Source organism: Lepus europaeus, chromosome 15 (genome assembly GCF_033115175.1).
Source record: "Lepus europaeus isolate LE1 chromosome 15, mLepTim1.pri, whole genome shotgun sequence".
In the NCBI taxonomy this organism is placed as follows: Eukaryota; Metazoa; Chordata; class Mammalia; order Lagomorpha; family Leporidae; genus Lepus; species Lepus europaeus.
The window spans coordinates 28,683,873-28,706,965 of record NC_084841.1 but is presented as its reverse complement, the minus strand read 5'-3'; the positions used below and the strand labels follow the sequence as shown (position 1 = coordinate 28,706,965).

The following is a 23,093-nucleotide window of genomic DNA, read 5'->3' as shown; positions in this document are numbered from 1 at the left end:
ACAGATCTCAAATTCCAATCGCTGTTCTTTTAATCACAGTAAAATATACATTACATAGAATTCACTCTTTCGACAACTTTTAAGTGTACAATGCATTAAGTATACTCACGTTGTTGAAGAACCATCTTCAAGCCTATCTCTGGAACTTTTCCATTATCCCAAACTGACACTCTGTGTCCACTAAATCCTCCATTACCTCCTCTTCCCCTCAGTAATCAGTTTGATAAGCCATAACCTCAAAATATCTCTTTACTCAATAATTGTAAGGAGAAACATATTAACTACGCTGGAGAAACCTGATGGACACTCACCACCTCAGTGTAACACAGCCTCACCAACAATGGGACAGGGAGACATCTGTCTCCCTGTGCTGTGTGTGTTGAGCGAGGGCTTCTCACTCTGGCTCTTGGAACTCCTATGTCTGCTAGTGTTAAGATCCACGGGATTTATTTCCACCAGAGCTCATGGAGGATGCTATGGTTTGTACTTGGTTGGTCCCTAACAAAACTCATGTTGAGATTTGGTTGTCAATGTGGCAGCAAGAGGTATCAAAGTCTTTTTCAGGAGATTGGATTCGTTTTTGCAGGAATGGAGTATTTCTCCCAGGGCAGGTTGTCATAAAGTGGCTCTGTTCTTCTGTCCGCTCCCGGTCTTCTGCATGTACCCGCTTGCCACTCACACACACCTGCCATGTTACCATGCAGCCTGAGGCCTTTCTCAGGCTGCTGGATCTGGGACTTGCGACTTCCAATACTGTGAGCCCAAATAAACTTCTTTTCTTTATAAATTCCCCAGTCCCTGGTATTCTGCGGTAACAACAGAGAACAGAGGAAATCTTGTCCCACACTCTCTAGGATTTGGCCAAGGACCTCAGGGAACTTGTATGCATATCTCTGAATCCCTTTATCTGCATAGCTGCTTTCTCACTGCTCTTTGCCTGCTTTAGGATTGCACTGAAAGCCTTCCCTAAAGCAGGCAGGTCTTGGTCTGAGGGCAGAGGGCAAAGGTGACTTCCAGGGATGGTGCGCTCTGCCCTCCCCAGCTTACAAGTTGTTCTTAACTCGTGCTTAGGAGATAGGGAAAAATCCTCAGCCCCATAGAATGCTACTCAGTTGGAATTAGTCTCGTCTTTGAAAGTTCAGCCCTCCAGGTAGAGATGCGGACTTCCAAGGTTAGGACGCTACCGCATCATCTCTGTGGCAGTCTACAGAGGCCGTCACAGACAGTAGCCAGGGATGGGAGATAGAGTTCCCTTGGTGGTTCGCTTCCAGAGAGGTTCAGAGCTCGAGACCGGCTAGAGTTTTTAAGCAGGTCCCTGGGAAAACAGGGCACCGAGATGGCGATGTATGACGTCATAGAGGCAGGTGGAAGAGAGGCAGAGGGCCACAAATTCAAGACAGCATCCCTTAAAGAGAACTGGGTGGAGCTGCCATCTACGTGATGCCCTAAGGTTTTCACCACCCTGATTCATGGTGTTTTTCAGGCGGGAGGAAAGGGGTTCCAAGGCTAGAGCAGGGTTACGGAGCCGCTCAGCAGCCCCTCCTGTCGACTGCCCGTGGGCGAGGAGAGCAGATCCAATGGACGCGCGCCGAGGGAGGAGGGGGGAAGGGAGGAGGGGCCAGATGCAAAGCCAGCTGGATCCTGCTCCTCTCTTACCTCTTCCCAGGTCCACGTCCAGTGCCTTTGGCGCCGAGGGACACAAGTCCCTCCGCAGGGCTCAGGGCGCGCATCTCAGGGGCTCGGCTCCGTGACTTCCGCGGGAGTGAACATGGCTGGGCAGCGGGCACTGCTTCTAGGGGGCTTCCTTCTCTCCGGGACCCTGCTCTCAGAGACCGCCAAAATCCTAACTGTGTCAACACTGGGTGAGTGAGCGCTGGAGAAACCCGAGGCGGCTCCGGGGTTCGCGCGCTCCCGGGGCATCAGCGGGGGTCATCCATGTGGCTTTCACGCTGGGCTGGTGCGGGGCTGGAGATGCAGGAGCTGGCCCAGTGTCCGGGCTGGAGATGGAGGAGCTGGCCCCGCTGGGGGACAGGCAGGGACCCCTCCCGCTGACGTGGAGAAGCTAGTTTTGGAGCAAACAGAGCTTTCCTGTGCCCTCTCTCCCTGCTCGGGACGCGCTCCCCGAGTGAGAAGGGCATCCCCGAGTGAGCCAGAGGCTGGGTACCTTTCCCCGAGGGCGCGGCAGGACTCAGCCAGGCTCACCTGAAGCTTCAGGGAGAGAGAGACGCGCAGTAGCCTCGGGTAGAAAGCGTGGCGAGAGTTTTCCGAGTCCTGGAGGCCGCGACGAAGTGCTCCCGAGGGCTGGAGCGCAGATTTCCCGATGGAGATCCAGAGCCAGGGAGGAGCAGGGTGGCTGTGACGGGAGCCTGGCTCCATCCCGAGCAAACCCTGAGAACCGGTCGGAGCTGACGTGCAGCAGACCCAGGTCAGCTTCCTTCCTTTGACCTGTGCTACTGGAAGTTTTTCAGAATCGCGTGGGACCGTGAATTCTGCGTCTGGTGGCTTCGGTGCTATCTTCTTTACTTTTGCCCCAAAGTGGATAGGAAATGAAAGAGGGAAATATGACAGGATAGAGGTCGCCCTCGGTCGTCCTTGCCATTGACTCCGTTCAACTCGTCGTGGGCTGTGTTAGATCACGTTTAGATCCTCTTGGAGCCGGAAGGAACCCTAGATCAGCTAGGTCAGCCCTAATCTGGAATTTTCAGAGAGGAAACCTCAGGGTCGAGGGGGTGCAACTTGTTTTTCAGGAGCACGGAGAATTCACTCGTGGTTTCTAACCCCAGGACTGCCCTCTCCACACCTTCCTCTCTTAAGTCCCTTACAGTGAGGATATAGTTTTTTTTTTTTTTAAATCACAGCTTAAGAAACTCTGCAATTCCCCCTGAAACCTATATGTATGTTTTTCTGCCTCAATATGAGTAGCAATGAAGTAAAGAGTGTCCATCCTTGTAGAAAATACACTGATCCTTTTCCTCACACTCCAAGAGAGAGCTGGTGTGGTTTCTGAGGTTCTGGAATTCTGCCCCAGAATGCACCTGACTCACCCAGACCCGTGGTGAATGGCTGCATTTGTGGCATCTCCATAGTACCAAGTTCTAACATGAGTAAGCATGTAAAGGATTTGCACTTAAATACCTCCTGTTACTTCAAACTATGCAAGTCTGGGTGTAAAAATACTGAATCATTTCCAGGGCCATGCATTGCTTCTCTAGCTCCACAACCCTCTCAACCATATCCTCAAATACTTGGCTTTGCCATTCACTTCTCCATTACTTTCTCTGTTGCTGAGTCCCTTGGGTTCAAGCAGAGGCTCTCCGTGTTGGGACATGGTGTAAGAGCAAATATTGAGGTTGTGGCACTTACACCTCCCCTGAGTATCAGGCTTCCCTCTCCTTAGTATCTCAGGGCTGTGCTAGGATCAATGATTTCTTAGTCTCTGCTGCAGCTGGGACCCAACAGTTGTCCTGAATGTCATAATCCTAAGATGAGTAACTCTCAGGCTAAACTTCTTGCCAAATACTTTTGAACCTCAAGGATTTGGGCTGTAAGTGGTAGATCCACATCTTTTGCTCCAAGAGCTGTTTCTTGGATTCACTTTTAGCTTCTATATCTCTGTCTCCTACAGTAGCATTAATTTCCAAAGAGGAAGAGTTCAGAAATGGCTTTGATTGATTGGTTGTTAGGAATCCTTCAAAAACACATGACCAACTCTGTGCCTAACTTTCCACTGTGTAGTTATTTCTTTAGGACACGGTTGTTTCTGTAAGGCCCTGGAGAAAATAGAGCACGTACCTGAGAATCAGAAACTCCTCAGATCTAAGCACAGAGAAACTCATGTCACTGACATGGAGACCAGGAGCCACAAGAGGAACTCTTTGATGAAGGTCTGCCATAGGTCAAGGGTTTGGACACCCGGGCTCTGGTATGTGGGGATTACCCAGAGGGAGATGGAAGGACAGGCAAAGCTCATCTTCCTTTCCTTAATCTCAACTCCAATTTTCTGCTCCTCCACCCCTCCTCTCCTGAACTTCTCACCCTGTGAGCCTCAGACCCTCTGTTCTCATCTTTAAGAAGCTGACATTGTACATTACTCCTAGGTGGAAGCCATTACCTGCTGGTGGACCGGGTGTCCCAGATTCTTCAAGATCATGGTCATAATGTCACCATGCTTCAGCAGCGAGGAAATTCTTTGATGTCAGGTATCATTTCTAATTCTTGATTTGTTTTTACTCTAGGCAAAGAGTAAAATGCATTTTGCATGGAAAAACTTAGTAAAATGTTTTCAAAATATCTAGTCGGACTGAAGAGAAGCAAAAGATGTGTGTACAATCTGTGTGTGTACAGGATTGCAAAATTTTTTAGATGCTTTCAACCAAGACTCTGTACTCCATATTCCCATATTTTTCTCCCTTATCTGGATTCTACACTATTTGAAGCAACCCTCTATGCATTATTACAGATTATTTTGATAAGTGCCACTTTATAATATGGCTTGAAAGTATGGGCAGAAGTATTCAGCCATATTGAACAATTTTAATCTGTGAAAATCACTTTTCTTTCTATTAGTCGCAGGCTACTTTTTCCTTTTATGATATTTGAAAGGGAGCTCAGGGAGCCCCCTTTTTGTGCAGCTAAGTTAAGAATCTACCACTGAGGCCGGCGCCGTGGCTCAACAGGCTAATCCTCCGCCTTGCGGCGCCGGCACACCGGGTTCTAGTCCCGGTCGGGGCACCGACCCTGTCCCGGTTGCCCCTCTTCCAGGCCAGCTCTCTGCTGTGGCCAGGGAGTGCAGTGGAGGATGACCCAAGTGCTTGGGCCCTGCACCCCATGGGAGACCAGGAGAAGCACCTGGCTCCTGCCATCGGAACAGCGCGGTGCGCCGGCCGCAGCGCGCTACCGCGGCGGCCATTGGAGGGTGAACCAACGGCAAAAGGAAGACCTTTCTCTCTGTCTCTCTCTCACTGTCCACTCTGCCTGTCAAAAATAAAAAATAAAAAAAAAAAAAAAAAAAAAAAAGAATCTACCACTGAGGTAATTTCCTATTTTGGAAAAATTGGTGGCCACCAATGAGTTTATGTATAATGATGTCAAAAGTTCTTAACCGAGTCATTGGATCCAGAGAATTTTAGCAAAACAAAGCTTCTAAATCATATCAACTCTTCCCTGCTGACAGATAAGGAAACAACTTCAGTCAAGAAAATCTAAAAGGTTTGCTTGGGTGAAATGACGCATTAGTAACAGAATTGGGTGAATTTAGAACTGCAAGTTCTGGATTGTTCAGTATGAAGTGTTGTGCAGGATTGGATTTTTTTTTTTTTTAATTTCCAATCAAGAATGGGGCAGATACTAGGTGCAGTGGTTAAAATGGGGTTTGGGGCTCCCACATCCCACACTGGAGCATTTGAGTTTGAGTCCCGACTCAGCTTCCAAGTCCAGCTTCCTGCTAATGCACATCCGGGAAAGCAGCAGGTGAGAGCTCACGTGATTGGGTCCCTGCCGTCCACATGGGAAAGCTCATTGAGTTCTGGGCTCTTGGCTTCCACCTGGCTTAGCCCTGGCTGTTGTGGGCATTTGAGGAGTCAATCAGTGGATGGAAGATTTCTGTTTGTCCATCTGCTTGTCTCTCTCTATCTCTGTTTCTCTGCCTTTCAAATACATAAAAATAGATAAATGAATAAAAATTTTTAAAAAAATCAATACTCTCTGAGGAACAAGATTCTGAGAGATATTATAAAATTGTGAAGGTGACTGCAGGTTTGTAAAATATCATTCAAAATGTATTAAAACAATATTTTTCTGTAGAAAATTTTTACTTAATTCTAAAACGAATTTTTTCTAATATGGTAAAATATTCATAACATGTAATATGCCCATTCTAAACCATTTTAAGTGTATAGTTTAGTGACTTTAATGACATTTATGTTGCTACACAATCATCACCATCATCCATCATCCAGAAATCTACCATTAATTAATAACTGCCTGTTAGCTCTATCTATAGCCTCTGGTAACCACTGTCTCACTGTGACTCTATTAATTTTACAACATTTGATAGCTCATATAATTAAAAGGATACTACATTTTTCTTTTTGTGTGTGGCTTATTTCAATTACTGTAATGTCTTCAAGGTTCATCCATGGTGTAGCAGGTGTCAGACGTTCTTTCCTTTTCTGGACTGAATAATATTCCCTTCCAAGAATGTATAACATTCTCTGCACTCGTTCATCTGTTGATGGACATTTGGGCTATTTACATCTTTTGATTGTTGTAAATATTGTTGCTGTGAACACTGGTGTATAAATGTCTTTGTGAGTCCCAACTTGAAACCATTTTAATCACCTTTTTTTATTAGATTCCATATACTTCACTGAACATAATTTAAATTCTTTTGAACCTACCTTGAATGGAGGTATGATTAAATAACTAGTATATTACTTTAACTTTTTTATTTTTAAAATTTATTTGAAAGAGTTATAGAAAGAGGGAGAGAGAGAGAGAGAGAGAGAGAGAAGAAAGAAAATAATGGTTCGCTCCCTATAGTGTTTGGCAGGAATGCAGCCATGCTAACTTTGAGATGCATTTTGTACTTCTGACACCCAGTACTGTAAGATAACAGACATGTGTTGTGTGAATTCACTGGGTTTATAGTAGTTTGTCACAGCAGAAATAGGGAATTATACACATGATAGGTGGTTAGAGAGCAACTGGGAAATTGCTAAAGCCTCCATAGTGGAAGAGCCCCTGGGGAGCACTTCTGGTAGTACCTGTTGTATTGCAAAGCAGACATATTCCAGAGCATTTTTAAAATAAGAGGCTTTATTAAAAGTGGACTGATTTCTAAGTTATAAGCATGAATGGGCTCTACTAAATATATATATTTAGTATATATATACTTATATATACATTTATATATGAATATATATTTAGTATATATATTTATTTAATAAATATATATTTAGTATATATTTAGAATACATATATATATTTAGAATATATATATATATATATATATATATGAAATGTGTTGTCTCTAGAGTGCAAAATGGCCTACAAGATGCTGGACTTGTAATGTTGCAGGTGCAGGGAGGGTCAATAGTTGTTTCGTGGTAGAATCAGAAATGGAGAGGCCTTCAGCTGAGCAAGTGACTACTAGGAATTTCGCTGGGGTACCAGACCTTGTGCTTTGCATGGGGCGATGGTTCATCCATTTTGTGAACTCCTTTGTGAATGTCTGTCTTGAATAAGTATGTCAAATGAATATTCTCAGAGGAGGAGGTCCTTAAGGCAATGCTATATTTGGACCCCTGGACAAAGCTGGAAGCAGTCAAGGTCTTTCTGGCAAGATTCTGGATAATATACCCCATGGGTAGATATTTAAAAGTATATTACATCCCTTCCACATCGTGGGTAAACTCTGGATGAGGGCCTGTTAAAATAGGCTCTGAAAATAACATATAACCAAATCTGTCTGCAAAGTATTTTCCTATGGATCCTTGGATAGAGTCTGTAATTTCAGTCAGATTGGTTATGGGGCCTTAAAGCATGGAATAATGCATCATGAGGCCTTAATGTGTGGGATCATGCATTAATCTACCTTTAATCTCTATACAACATTTGATTTGGTTGTCATGACTGATGAAGGCTCACATACATTAAGAGTGCATGAACAATTCATAACTCTTATAATAGGGTTCTTTTAGAAGATCAAGGCAGGCTCCAAAGAAAATCTGAAAAATGACTTTGAGATCAAAGATGGATGAACTGGCTTGAGATTTTATGTGAGCAGCAGTGGTTTAAATATTCCCCATTGGCCTGACTTGCATGGTTTGAAACTCCTGCCAGGACCAAAGGAGGGAGCATGTGGGTTTTCTTACCAGTTACCCCAGATGAGGCGGGAAAGGAAGGGGAGATAGGCTTGAAACCCATCAATAGTCAGGCATCAAGAATGGAGTTGGGTTTTCTACTGGGTAATGGAAAAAGGGCCAAGTTAATAAATAAGGATGCATGGAAGTTCTATTTTAATGAGGCATTTTAGTACTTTTTGACTGAGCAAAAATTTATTTTTGCATGTCACTTTTAACAATGAAAAAAAATCCCCCCCCCCTACAATCAGTGAAGTGCTCAGAGCTTCTGTAATCAAACAGACCTGTATTTAAGTACTAACCTTACCACTTGTGTGTAGAACCTTGGCAGATTGTTGTAACTAGGCTAGCCTTTGTTGTATTACCTGTAAAATGAGACATAGAATAGCTATACCTTTAAATGTTTTCATTTAAAACTTCCACAACTTTAAAATGAGAAAAAATCCTGAATCATTGTAAGGTTTTCAGTAAATGTTGTCAGTTTATAAGCCAGAGTGAATGAAGAAGCAACAAAAAGGTAAAAATGCTTCAAAAGGCACATATTTACATAGTTATAAAATAATTAGAATAAAAAATTTGTTATGATTATGACAATGTTACCATGTTGTATGGTGTAATTAACTTTTTTAGTCTATTGGTACATTTTTAGATTTTAAAGAGGAGCCAAAATCATACCAAGTTATTACTTGGCTTCCACCCCAAGATCATCGAAAAGAATTTAAGAAGTGCTTTGATTTCTTTATGGAAGAAGCCCTGCATGGCAGGTAATTTGTCTTTACTCTTTGAGCCAAAAAGTCACTATTTTGCTCAGTGCTAATGGATGGATGGCTACATGGACAACTGAAGCAGGATAAGAGCAAGACCTGGATGGATGGATGGAGACAGGCGATGCGTGAATAAATGAGTACCACACACAATCATCCAGCACAGTCCCTGGGAACCCTTCCTTTCTCTTGTTGTCCTCACATTGCAAGCCTGCACACGGTTCTGTGGAGATCAGGAAGCGTTGTTCCTTCAGGGGCTTCCCTGCAACACTTTGCCTTTAATTTCCCAACAGAGAAACAGGGATAGATCCCTCAACTTTTCATTATTGATGGGGAAATGTCAGCCACCTTTTCCTACTTCTTTTTCCTCCCTTCATGAAAACTGCATGTGATACAAAAACTAAGCATGGATGTTCATTTTTTTTTCATACCAAAATAACCATAACTCTAAATTCCGTTTTTACATGAATGCATTTAAATATTCTTGATTTGTAAATGGAGAGGAGACATATAAACCTTGATTTTGTATAAGTTGAATGGTCATGAAAAGTTTTTTTTTTTTTTTAAGCAATCAACCAAGTACAAAATGAGACATGAAGTGGACTCCTTTTGCTTTATCTGGAATGGAAAGGAGCACAGAACTCCTTAATGCTAGCATTGCCTGACTTGGTTAACTGTCATGGCTCACTTCCACTCCCTTTTCTTTCCTGAAAATTCTACTCAGTTGTCAAGGTGTGGTCAAGTCTTCTTCCATTAAGTCTTCTTCCCCAACCAAGCTGGAAGACCACATTCCCTCCCCTGTAGGTCTGTTCTAACCCACACACTTGGCACTGAATTTGAATTTTGCCTTGTCTCTTCTCCCTAGCTTAATATATTTTCAAAGATAGGAATAGCCAATGGTAAATTTTTGAATTTTTTTCATTCATTAACTTGTTTTAAATATGTTAATGAACTGTGTTTTTACTACATTAATGAAGTTATCTAAAAAGAGTTGGTAACTGTTCCTTTACTTATATGAAATCTTTAAAGATGCACAGCAAAGGATGATTTCAGTCAGTCACTTCCATTGAATGACTTGAAGCTGATTCTCAAGACCAAGCAGAGGTCTAGGCTGTGTATCTTCTCTGACAGGAGGGCAGTGTGCGCTGGTGTTCAGGTTACAAGTGTGCCAAGGTATTGGCACCCCAGTTCCTCCTGTAGCCAGCATGCTCTAGGGTCTAGAGCCTTGTGCCTATCACCTGTGGCTGGGTGTCCTCATCTACTTCCCCCACATGTTGTGCAGCAGGACATTGAATGCAGGCAGTGATGGAAAAGTATTTCAAGAAACCTCCCGGAACAGATGCATAGGCTAAATCTTGTTGTAAAGATTTGGTATCGTTTTGTCTGAATATCCCAGCCTGCATTGTAACAGAAAGGCTAAAAATGTGTTTCAGAATTAGCTTTGCTTCCCCCACTCCCTTGCTTAACTGTCAGCAAAAATTCACTGGAGAAGAATTTATCACAAAAGGCAGGCTATATTTTTGGCAGCAGTTTGTCAACAGGGAAAGGCAGCCAGCAGTACAGAATGATAGGGACAATGTGCTGCAAGGAACAAAGGAGAGAGTTGTCTTCTAATTTTTTAAAAAATTATTTTCATTTTTATTTGAAAGGCAGAGACACAGAGAGAAGGAGACAGAGAAACAGATTGAGAGAGATCTTCCATCTACTAATTCACTCCCAAAATGCCTGCAGTAGCCAGGGCTGGGTTGGGCCCAACCCAGGAGTCTGGAAATCAGTCTGGGTCTCTCATGTGGTTGCAGGCAGGGAGCTGGATCAGAAGCAGAGCAGCTGGGTCTCCAACTGGTGCTTTGATATGGGATGCTGGCATCATAGGTGGGCTTAGCTCACTGGGCCATAATGCTGGCCCCATAATTCCTATTTTTAATTCATGTTTTGTGTTTGAGTATGATCAAAGAGTTTCTTGAGCAAGGCAATCTTTCATATGCAAACACACAATGACTAAGGAAAATAACCTATATCATATATTGATGGACTCTGTCATCAAGTTTCTTCTACAGAAAACAAGAAAATCACTAACCATACAATCAATGTGTAAATGAGAGGTAAATAGAGAATTTCCAAATTTATTAAGTAGACATAGAACTCTGAGTTCTGCCACAATGATTGACAGCTTCCAGAGCAGCAGGACCTTGAGCTGACACTGATGCTGGGTGGGATTTGGATCAGAAGAAGAAAGGGGAGGGGAGAGGAAAGCGCTCTAGGGAGCAGGAATAACTAAACGAGGCTGACCATCGTAGAGGTTATGTGTGGGAAAATGATTGTATCTGTGGGCTGTTGCTAGATGTCCTCTTGTTTACCTGGGATATTTTCTCTTTATCTCAAGATACTTTTAGGCATTATAAATTTACCACCTGCCATGACTACCACTTATTTTCTCTCTTACAGAGGAAGTTTTGAAAACTTCTTAAAATTAATGGAACAGCTGGGGTTTCAGTGCAGTCACTTGCTGAGGAGAAGGGATATTGTGGAGTCCCTAAAGAGTGAGAACTTCGACCTGGTGATAATTGAAATTTTTGACTACTGTCCTCTCCTGATTGCTGAGAAGCTCGGGAAGCCGTTTGTGTCTCTTCTTTCCTCCTCATTTGGCACTTTGGACTTTGGGCTCCCTAGTCCCCTGTCTTACGTTCCGGTATTCAGTTCTTTGCTGACTGACCACATGAGCTTCTGGGGCCGGATGAAGAATTTCCTAGTGTTCTTTGGTTTCTCCATGAAGCAATGGCAAATACAGTCCAAGTTTGACAACAGCATCAAGGAGCATTTCCAGGAGGGCTCTAGGCCAGTTCTGTCTCACCTTCTACAGAAAGCCGAGCTCTGGTTTGTTAACTCTGACTTTGCCTTTGAATTTGCTCGGCCCCTGAATCCCAACACTGTTTATATTGGAGGATTAATGGTCAAAACTATTAAGCCAGTACCACAAGTAAGTAAAATATTGCCTTCCATTTGAGCTTTATATAGAGGTTGCCAGTGCATCGTTGGTGGCTGTCACTGGCCAGAGGGATCCTGAGAATGAAGTAGGGTTAGGTAAGGGAGGTACCTGGGCCATGCTTTCTGAAGAACTTCTCACTTCCAGTACGCCTTGGCCTCCTCTCACCTTCCTCCAGTCCTGGCCTCAGTGGGATAAACTCTTTTTACTAAGGTTGATGTTTTCATTTGCATTTTATGTGACCATGTGTATGAAAGTTATGTAACAAGTGCTCATAATGTGCAATCATTGTTAAGGAAATGAATTATTCCCAGTGAACCAGAGAACACTACCAGGGTCTGACAGCAAGGACTGCACATATTGTCTCCAGTGTCTCCTACCTATGGACCCTTGACACCTAGTTCTATCTGGACCTTCTAATTTGAATTGCTCAGGGTGGGCTGCATCTAATATCAGCTATGAACAGGGCCCAGGTGATTTGAATGCACAGCCTGGCCTCAGAATCACTGTCATGAAAGTTTTCAACAGGGAGAAGAGCTAGTTAGATTAGTTGGCTGCCCATTGCATATCAACACTGGGTTGCTGTTATATGCAAATTATCATGTGTAATATGTTGCTTACTGTAGGGAGGCACGATCATTTTCATGAACAGAAGACAGAAGCTCCGATGAAGCAGATGGCTTTCTCAGTTTAGTTCAACTCTGAGTCAGGGTCAGCCAGGGTTTGTTCTGGGTCTTTCCTGCACCACAGTGTCTGCTTTCCTTCCCCTCACCTTGCATTGAGCGAGCAGGAGGAATTGGGGAATGATCCTTGGTGAGAAGGACTTTGTGTTGGTGGTTGGAATGTTAGGGAATGGGCCTGGGAGGAAAGGCCTCTCAGGCAGGGAGAGCTGGGCTCCAGCGGAGGTGGAAGTGAGATGGCCATGAGATTGGTTCCCTGGTAACATGTGAACCAGAGCAGTGGAAGATTCAGTTGCACAGATAAAGCCAGGTGGGATTATGAGAGGCCTTACCTGACAGGAAAGTGTCAGGCCTTGCCCCTGGGACAGATGTGGGATTGTTAGGAGGGTAATAATATGAGTAAGGGTGTGCTGGCTAAGAGATAACAGATGCTGTTCTCAAAAAGCCTTTTCCTCAGTGCATTTTCCAATTTTTATACATTAATGATCTTATTTCACTTTTATAATTAAGAAAAGTTGACAGGCTATGTTAAAGTGGCCCTTTGGGATGCTATATTACACAATGATATTCTGGAGGGAATCCCATAGGGCAAAGCACCCTAATAGGGTAAGGTTCGAGAAGCTGGGGGCAGGTTTACTAAAAAGCGAAGAAATATTGAGAAGCAAAAATTGACAGCGCTGTATTAATGTGAATATGAAGATATTATATCAGAAACCTCCTTAAAAAGAACTGCCTGGAGGACTTGAAGAAAGCAGTGTCCAGGGTCTGCCCCTGGGAATGGACAATGTGAATTAACAAAAATCCTCCCACGAGGGTATAATTTAGAGCTATGTGAGTGAATCACTGAGGTAGGGATGAAGTACGGAGATCAGAGACTGGGGCCAGCGCCGTGGCTCACTTGGTTAATCCTCCCCCTGTGGTGCTGGCATCCCGTATGGGCACTGGGTTCTAGTCCTGGTTACTCCTCTTCCAGGCCAGCTCTCTGCTGTGGCCCGGGAAGGCAGTGGAGGATGGCCCAAGTGCTTGGTCCCCTGCACCCGCATGGGGAGACTAGGAAGAAGCACCTGGCTCCTGGCTTCGGATTGGCACAGCACTGGCTGTAGCGGCCATTTGGGGGTGAACCAACAGAAGGAAGACCTTTCTCTCTGTCTCTTTCTCTCACTGTCTATAACTCTATCTGTAAATAAATAAATAAATAAATAGAGATCAGTGGCTGAGAATATTATGGAATACTGTAGACACACACGCTGAATGGTGCATTGTGTGTAGGCAGCAAGGAGCTTCAACCTATGCTGCCTCCATTTCTTTTTACTGCCCAGGTGTTTTCCCAGCTTCTCCATTCCAGCTTCTAGAAGTCCCACTCACTGCTGGACCTTGATTTCCCACTGGTAGTCTTTCAGATACTGCCACCTCTGCACTGCCCTTGGAAAACTGCCAGCTGACCTTGACTCCTGGAGGGCAGAGATGGCCTGAGAGTGGGGCCAAGGTTTCAAAGAAGAAAGAAGTTCTCCCCATCACAATGGACATGAACACAATGCACAGGACACTGAGCTGTACCAGGGGTTATTTTTTAATTTAATTTAATTTTTTAATTTTTTGTCAGGCAGGGTTAGACAGTGAGAGAGCGAGAGAGAGACACAGAGAGAGAGAGAGTTATAGACAGAGAGAGAGAGAGAGAGAAAGGTCTTCCTTCCATTGGTTCACTCCCCAAATGGCCTCAATGGCTGGTGCTATGCCGATCCGAAGCCAGGAGTCAGGAGCTTCTTCCAAGGCTCCCACACGGTTCAGGGTCCCAAGCACTTGGGCCATCCTCCACTGCCTTCCTGGGCCACAGCAGAGAGCTGGACTGGAAGAGGAGCAACTGGGACAGAACTGGCACCCCAACCAGGACTAGAACCCGGGGTGCCAGCGCCGCAGGCGGAGGATTAGCCAAGTGAGCCACAACGCAGGCCTGTACCAGGGGTTATAATAGCTTCAGGATAGTGAGCGCAAGGCACAGATGAAAAGGTGTATTTTTAACATAGTCTGACTTGCCTTTCAATTCCACCTCAGCTTTCATTACAACCTGTTACCCCCTTTCCTTTGTTGTCTCTCTCTAGGACTTAGAGAACTTCATTGCTAAGTATGGGGACTCTGGTTTTGTCCTTGTGGCCCTTGGTTCCATGGTGAGCACCTACCAGACCTGGGAAGTCCTCCAGGAGATGAACAGTGCCTTTGCCCAGCTCTCACAAGGGGTAATATGGAAGTGTAAGCATTCTCATTGGACCAAAGGTGTCAAGTTGGCTGAAAATGTGAAAATTATGGACTGGCTTCCTCAGAATGACCTCCTAGGTAAGTGTTGCCCAGATCTGCTCCTCTATCTTCATTTATCTATCTTTGGGTGTCTTCAGTGTTTTGACACCTTGCTAGCATTTGTACCAGCTTAGAAAGAACTCTTGGTAGATAAACACAAGACTCTACAGGATAAGAAAGGATCAGCCAGCTGGAATTCTTGGAGAACCAGGCTATACCTCCAATGAGGTCAGATGCCAAAACAGCCATTGTGTCCTCATTCTTTATTACTCTAGGCCTATAGCCTGGAGCCAGAGGTGGTATTCTTATAACATCCTCTGTATACTTTTGCAACTGGTCCTGAACAAGGTAACCAAAACAAACATCCATGGCAACCTATGAACTCTGAGAGCACTTACCAACAGGAGATTGGTCCCATTCTTTTTTTATGTTTAAAGATTTCATTTATTTATTTGAGAAGTAGAGTTATAGTCAGAGAGAGGGAGAGATAAGCACAGTATTATTTGCAATGGTTTTAACACACTTCTAGTTCTCTTTGGTATTTTCTTATGCTCTTCCTGCTATGCCTTGTGTTCTGAAACATTCCATCCTGATATGTTCCATTTTTTCCCTTATTTTCAACAGCTCACCCTAACATTCGTCTGTTTGTCAGTCATGGAGGGCAGAACAGCATAATGGAAGCCATCCAGCATGGTGTGCCCATGGTGGGGATTCCTCTTTTTGGAGACCAGCCTGAAAACATTGTCAGAGTAGAAGCCAAGAAACTTGGTGTCTCTATTCAATTGCATAACCTCAAAGCAGAGACACTGGCACTTACAATGAAGAAAGTCATTGAAGACAAGAGGTATGCACCTTTCTTGAGTGGTGGTCATGTAGACTGAACAAAGACCTTAACACGCAGGCACTGTGCGGGACTCTTTTCCAATAAAAAGTGAATTTGTCAAGGCATGGAATATTTGTCAAGCCAGCAATGCTAACAGCTGACTTGTGCCCTCCTGGAGTAAGACTAGAGCAATTTGGTGAGATGCTGAGAATTATTGTCTATGTTATGGGTTTTGAGGAACCCCAACTACCTACAGAGTCTCCATGAGAGCTCTGGTGTTCAGGGTTCTTAGAGTAGATTCCCACTGAGGCAGGAGCTTTCCTTTCTGTTCTCCAAATACACCACACTGGTCCATCCTTGGCCTTTTGTCCATGCGACTGCCCCAACACTCCTTCCCTTCCTTTCGTGGGATGAGTCTTTCAAGACAGTCAGGTCTCATCTCCTCTCCTGCCCACCCAATTATATTGTTTGCTGGGTCACAATACTTACCATCTGGGATTACACCACTTTTAATGCTTTCATTTATTACCTGTCTCCCCTCACTAGTGAGGATAGCAACTTGTGCCTGATATTTTCCAATGTGTTATCAGTGTCTAACATGTACCTGTCACAAAACTGAGTTGGTTAATCAATTTTGGTTAAATGAGGAAATAAAAGGGTTCTGGTGACATCCAAGATCATTAACTACTCATTTAGCAGAGTGACCTCATGTGAAGAAAAAAAAAATCCTCTTTCCTGTGCTTAAGAAGTACTAAACAGGGACCAGTGTTGTGGCTCACTTGGTTAATCCTCCTCCTGTGGTGCTGGCATCCCATATGGGCGCTGGGTTCTAGTCCTGGTTGCTCTTCTTCCAGTCCAGCTCTCTGCTGTGGCCTGGGAAGGCAGTGGAGGATGGCCCAAGTGCTTGGGCCCTGCACCCGCGTGGGAGACCAGGAGGAAGCACCTGGCTCTTGGCTTTGGATCAGCATAGCTCTGGCTGTAGTGGCCATTTATGGGGTGAACCAACAAAAGGAAGACCTTTCTGTTTCTCTCTCTCTTACTGTCTAACTCTGTAAAAAAAAAAAGAAGGAAGTACTAAATAGGTTATTAGAGCTTCAAGGATACCAATCTGAATCAATTCTGAGGGCTTACATATTACCTTGTATATAGAAGACATTCTGGCAATTCTTGTTAGATGACTGAAAAACAAACACACTGCTGTGATTTTTAGCCCCAGAAAAGTTGTCAAACCCAGCGGCCAGATCATTCCAGAACAATTGTATGTATTTGCAACTTCATTGTGGTGGATGTTTATTTTTCTGAAGTAGTTCATTTTCTGCTGGTATATTAAAATAAAGTCACCTGGGACTGGGTACTTTATAAATAAAAGAGGTTTCTTTCTTTCTTTCTTTTTAAAGATTTTATTTGACAGGTAGAGTTATAGACAGTGAGAGGGAGAGACAGAGAGAAAGGTCTTCCTTCTGTTGGTTCACTCCTCAAATGGCTGCTACGGCCTATGCTGCATCCATCCGAAGCCAGGAGCCAGGTGCTTCCTCCTGGTCTCCCACGTGGGTGCTGGGGCCCAAGCACTGGGGCCATCCTACACTGTCTTCCCAGGCCATAGCAGAGAGCTGGATTGGAAGTGGAGCAGCTGGGACTAGAACCAGCGCCCATATGGGATGGCGGCGCCACAGGAGGATTAACCAAGTGAGCTGTGGCTCCGGCCCCAAAGGAGGTTTCTTTAGCTCACAGTTTTGGAGACTGAAAATCTAAGATCAGGAGGCCTCACTGATTCAGCCTTTGGTGAGGGCCCCGTGGCTGGGTCACATCACAGTGAATGGCATCATGAAGGGCACACATGTGAGAGGAAGAGATCGCATGGAGGGACAGGAAGATAGAGACCGGGGATGGGTCTTCACGGTTTCACCACCTGTTCATATCACTACACTTTGGACCAAGATCCCAACACATGAACTCTTGGGGGCCACTCAAACTGCAAGTAAGCAAGTGAGTTTATAGTTTTCACTAGATTTTTCAAAGGCCTAGACCCCAAATGGCCATGATCCACTGGCCCCTTTGATGGAGTCATTCTGGGATGGGATGATCCCCAGTCACTGTGCAGCACCAGAACCAGCCACATAGTTCAGTGTGAACTGAAATTGCATAGTCTATTGTCATAAATATAAAAATGTCAAGACAATGACAGCAGAGACTTAAGGAAAGCAGAAGATGCTATGAAGATGCTATCAAGTGTGTTGTGTAAATATGCAGGTTGTAGCTCAGGAAGCCAGCTCTGGTCGACAGGATACACAGATGACTAAAGAAAGCACAGACCTCATCCTGTGCCTGGGAGTCCTCATTGAGATTTGTCACTTAGTCTGGAGGCTGGCACAAAGCTTGTGCTCTGTGTATATGTATAGCTGCACCATGCATACTCTTCTTATAGTATATCATGAGCTTCCTTGGCATAGAGACTAGTCCTCACAAGCTGGATCTTGTAGATTAAACATGTAGTTTAGCGTTTGTAGCATTAAGCATGGATGTTTGTGTGTAGGCATCATTATTGATGTTTGGAGGTGGCCCTAGTAAACTATTGTAAAGCCAAAGTTTCCTTAAAACTCAGTTATTGTTGCATAAGATAGAAAAGGAGAACACATCCTAGGTCTTGTGAGGCCACATCAGAAACAACCTGTCTCTATTTCTGCCAACAGGTACAAGGCTGCAGCCATGTCTGCCAGTGTCGTCAGGTGCTCCCACCCCCTGACCCCATCCCAGAGGCTGGTGGGCTGGGTCAACCACATCCTTCAGAGCAGAGGGGCAGCGCACCTCAAGCCCTATGCCTTCCAGCAGTCGTGGCATGAGCAGTACCTACTTGATGTCTTCTTGTTCCTGCTGGGGCTCACTCTGGGCTCTGTATGGCTTGGTGGGAAGCTGCTGGGCATAGTGGTCAGGTGGCTGTGTGGGGCCAAGAAGCTGAAAGAGATGTGATGCCAAGTGTGGCACTGGAGTGGAGGTATCTGGGAGTCCCTGGTTCTTTGGAGTCTCCCCTGACCTGGACAAGCTCTGCGTGGGTCTCCGTTTTCTCTCCCCTGCTGATGGTCTTGCAAGTGACTCCTTCCTATTATCTACCTTGGTTTAGAAATCCTATGTATCACTCACAGATTTCTTGACTTGTTCCTTATGACCCAGACTTCTGGCAGATACCGAATTTCATAACTGCTTTGCCCCCTCCTCACTCCCTTTCCCAAGAAACAGTGCTCTGATAATTTCATCCTCCCTGCCATGATGAATTCTCACTCTCTGTCCCATATGTTTCTTTCTATCACTTTGCATAAAAAATACACAAGATATTTGGCACATTCTTCCTTTTTATTCCAGGCTCTTGCATCTTCTGTAAGCTGTCTTCAAAGCTCAGGAAGCCTGGTCTACTCCCTTGCATTTAGGCAGGAACAGACCCTCTCAGCAAAGAAAAAAAAGGTTAACTGATTTCAAAATATAAGAAAGCCAAATCAATTTTTGTATTGTAAAATCAGAAGCAAAGACATTCTGGGAAAAAAGATTTCACTATGCATAACAAATGAAACACACAGTTGCTGAAAATTTAAGCAAGTTAAAATAGGGACAAAATGATGGAACATCGATATAGTCAGTGGAATGAACCATAAGCTAGATGGAGCAAGAGCACTATGAATTGTAGTGAGTGAATTCTAACATTGCCAACAAAAACGGAGCGAAGCGAAAGTGTAGCATGCCCTTTTTTTGCAAGACAAAGAAAGTTGAGAGGAAATTGAAACATGTGCATTTATTCTTCATGGAATATACACCTGTTCTTCACCAGAGAATAAACCAGAGAATCCTGTGATAGAGTGTAAGCATTTGCTAGAGTAGCTGGAGGTAGGAAGAGGATGGCACATCTCTGAGTTTATCTTTCTATGCAGCTTTGGATTTTTAATGAATGCTAATATTTACATAATAAATATATATTTAAATCAACCATAGGTGAAACCTTTACTGAAAAATATAGACAGAAATAAATGAACTTTATCTATTTTCAGATGAACAACACAACCATGCTGTTATGGCAAAACAAAAAAAGTTTTAACACATGAACTGCTGAAAAAAGTACTTTGATCACAGAATTCTCACTTTAAAGACAAATGTAACTTCAAACAAGCTTGTTATGTAGAGTTTAGATTTGTAATTCTCAATTGTGTGACCTGGTGTATTAGAATCTACTTAGTCTTGCACAAGTGAGTAAATATATCAGTAATTTTGACAGTCAATTTTCTTAGTGTTGAGAAGGGGAATTAGAAATGTGAGAATGTGTAGACTAGAAGAACCCATGTAGATTTTAGTGCAGTTGTATTAATTCATAATCTTATATAATAATGTAGGCATGACTTGAGCTAGAGATATAGATATGAAATCTTTATATCCATAGGTATATTTTTATATTTCCTAGCTCTTTTCAATGAAAGGATTAAAAACAATGGTGATTCATGAGCAATGGACACACCATATCCTGGTTTCTAAATCCCCATTCAAGCTGCCTTGGAAAAGGCATGATTTTAAGACGAGGACAAGGAATGCTCAAGATGAGCATCCTGTACTAGGAATAAAGAAAATGTCCCAAAAAGATGGAGCATGCACAGGAGTAACACAGCAAATAATGATAATGATAAATAATATATCATTGAAAATAAGAATATATGCTTCAAAATTGATAATAAAGAAACACAGATTGGGGTCTGGTGCTGTGGCATAGTGGGTAAAGCCACCGTCTGCAGTGCTGGCATCCTTTATGGGCACCGGTTTGAGTCCTGGCTGCTCCACTTCCAATCCAGTTCTCTGCTGTGGCCCGGGAAGGCAGTGGAGGATGGCTCAAGTGCTTGGACCCCTGCACCCGCATGGAGACCCAGAGGAAGCTCCTGGCTTCTGGCTTTGGATTGGCACAATTCCAGCCATTGGAGCCATCTGGGGAGTGAATCAGCAGCTGGAAGACTTCTCTCTTTCTCTGCCTCTGTCTCTCTGTAACTCTGCCTTTCAAATAAATAAATAAATACATAAACCTTAAAAAAAGGAAACATAGATTGATAAATGAGCAGAAAGAAAAGTTTTTTTAATAACAAAATACCTTATGATTAATGTAGGATGAATAATGGAGCTAAACTATAATTGATTCAATCAATCACAAAAGATGATGAAATGATTGTGTGAAAGCTTCATAAAGAACAGTTGATGGAGGCCAGCGCTGTGGCAGAGTGGGTAAAGCTGTTGCCTGCAGTGTCGGCATCCCATAAGGGTGCTGGTTTGAGTTCCAGCTGCTCTACTTCCAATCCAGCTCTCTGCTATGGCCTGGGAAAATAGTAGAAAATGGCCCAAGTCCTTGGGCCCCTGCATCTGCGTGGTAGACCTGGAGGAAGCTCCTGGATCCTGGCTTCGGATCGGTACAACTCCAGCTGTTGCGGCCAACTGGAGAGTGAACCAGCGGATGGAAGCCCTCCCTCTCTTTCTTTCTGCCTTTCCTCTCTCTGTGTAACTCTGACTTTCAACTAAATAAATAAATCCTTTCTTTTAAAAAAAAACCAGTTGATACAGAACATTTTAAGGTAGATTCAAAATATTTGCATGGAAATTATTTAGTAATTATAGATAGAAAAACAGCAACTTTACATCCAAGAACCCTAGTGGATATCATCTTAATCAATGATCAAAGTTAGGATCACTAATACAACATAATGACATATGCCTCCTACTGTGAACATGAAAATGGAAAGTCACTTTTGTGAACATGGAAATGGTTTCTGTCCCTACAAGTTAGCTTTTCTTTGCTGTAATGAAATACCGAAGACCAGCTAACTTTGTAAAGCTAAGAGGGTTATTTAGTTCACAGTTCTAGAAGCACAAGGATGAGGCATCTGGGGGCCAGCTCTGTGGCATAGTGGGTAAAGCTGCTACCTGCAGTGCTGATCTGTGGTAACTAGTAGAGTACCTAAAATGTAATGTATTGGAGTAAAATTGACATTTTGAGCTTTGATGATTGTTTACAGCCTTGAACAGTGTTTTTATTTTCTTCTTCTTCTTCTTCTGTTTATTGAACTCTTTAGTGTAGGGTTAATCTTATAAGTATAAAGTAAACTGAAAGTAGCTGATCATAAAAATTAAGAGGGAGATTAGGAGAGGAAGGAAGAGGAAGGGTGGGAGCATGGGCCGGCGGGAAGGAGTGTAGGGTGGGGAGTATCACTAGGTTCCTAAATGAAATTTGTATACCTTATAAAAAAAAAGTCCCAGTTGCTTCACTTCTGATCCAGGCTAATAGCCTGGAATAAGCAGTGGAAGACGGTCCAAGTAATTGGGCTCCTGCACACACATGGGAGACCTGGAGGAAGCTCCTGTCTCCCGGCTTCTGTATGGCCCGGTCCTGGTCATTGCAGCCTTTTGGGGAGCGAACTACTGGATGGAGGACCTCTCTTTCTCTGTCTCTCCCTTTCTCTCTCTGTAACTCTGCCATTCTTTTTTAATTTTTGAAAATTTTATTTGTTATACAAGTTTCATATATACAGATTTAGAAATGTAATGATATTCCCCCCTGCCACCCTCCGTCCCACCCACACTCCCACCCTTCCTCCTCTCTCTCACATTCCCACTTTTAATTTTTACAAAGATCTTTATAAAGGTCTATTTTCAGCTTATTTAATGATTGTATAGTTAATCCTACACTAATTAAAAGAGTTTAACAAATAGTATGAAGAAAAAAAACACTGTTCCTTAATGGAAGAGATAAGGTGTAAATAATTATCAAATCTCAAAACATCCATTTCACCCCAATACATTACATTTTAGGTGCTCAATTAGTTACCTCAGATCAGGGAAAACGTGATATCTGTCTTTTTGGGACTGGCTTATTTCACTAAGTACAATGGTTTCCAGTTGTGCCTATCTTGTTGCAAAAGACAGGATTTCATTTTTTTTACAGCAGAAAATAACTCTGTAGTGTATATATATCATAATTTCTTTGTCCAGTCAATGATTGATGGACATATCTTAGCTATTGTGAATTGTGCTGCAATGAACATGGGGGTACAGATAACTTTCATGTGCTGATTTCTTTTGGTTTGGGTAAATTCCCAGGAGTGGGATGACTGAGTCATGTGGTAGGTCTATATTCAGATTTCTGAGGTATCTCCAATCTTTTTCTTTTCTTTTTTTTTTAGAAAACTTTTACTCAATAAATATAAATTTTGAAAGTACAACTTTTGGATTATAGCAGTTTTTCCCCCATAACCTCCCTCCCACCTGCAAGCCATACCATCTCCTACTCCCTGTCTCATCCCATTCTTCATTAAGGTTCATTTTTAATTATCTTTATATACAGAAGATCAACTTAGTATATACTAAGTAAAGATTTCAACAGATTGCACCCACACAGACACACAAAGAATAAAGTACTATTTGAATACTAGTTTTACCGTTAATTCTCATAGTACAACACTTTAAGGACAGAGATCCTATATAGGGAGTAAGTGCAGAGTGACTCTTGTTGTTGATTTAACAATTGACACTCTTATTTATGACGGCAGTAATCACCCGAGGCTCTTGTCATGAGCTGCCAAGGCTATGGAAGCCTCTTGAGTTCACAAACTCTGACCTTATTTAGACAAGGCCATAATCAAAGTGGAAGTTCTCTCCTCCCTTAAGAGAAAGGTACTC

General features: G+C 43.3%; 1 protein-coding gene across 1 annotated transcript; it reads left to right on the top strand.

The window, feature by feature from the left end:
* The first annotated feature begins 1,624 nt into the window (after positions 1-1,624).
* Positions 1,625-21,416, top strand: UGT3A2 (UDP glycosyltransferase family 3 member A2). The gene is made up of 7 exons (XM_062211710.1): positions 1,625-1,862; positions 4,098-4,199; positions 8,512-8,626; positions 11,072-11,603; positions 14,389-14,620; positions 15,206-15,425; positions 18,095-21,416. The coding sequence occupies exons 1-7, from the start codon at positions 1,769-1,771 to the stop codon at positions 18,369-18,371; spliced, it is 1,572 nt and encodes a 523-aa protein (XP_062067694.1). The 5' UTR covers positions 1,625-1,768; the 3' UTR covers positions 18,372-21,416.
* The last annotated feature ends 1,677 nt before the right edge of the window (positions 21,417-23,093 follow it).

Bases quoted from the DNA above. Each gene is read 5' to 3' on its own strand.
- UGT3A2 (XM_062211710.1), top strand. From the start codon at position 1,769: ATGGCTGGGCAGCGGGCACTGCTTCTAGGGGGCTTCCTTCTCTCCGGG. The intron at 8,627-11,071 runs GTAATTTGTCTT...TCTCTCTTACAG, and splicing joins GAAGAAGCCCTGCATGGCAG to AGGAAGTTTTGAAAACTTCT. The intron at 14,621-15,205 runs GTAAGTGTTGCC...TATTTTCAACAG, and splicing joins TCCTCAGAATGACCTCCTAG to CTCACCCTAACATTCGTCTG.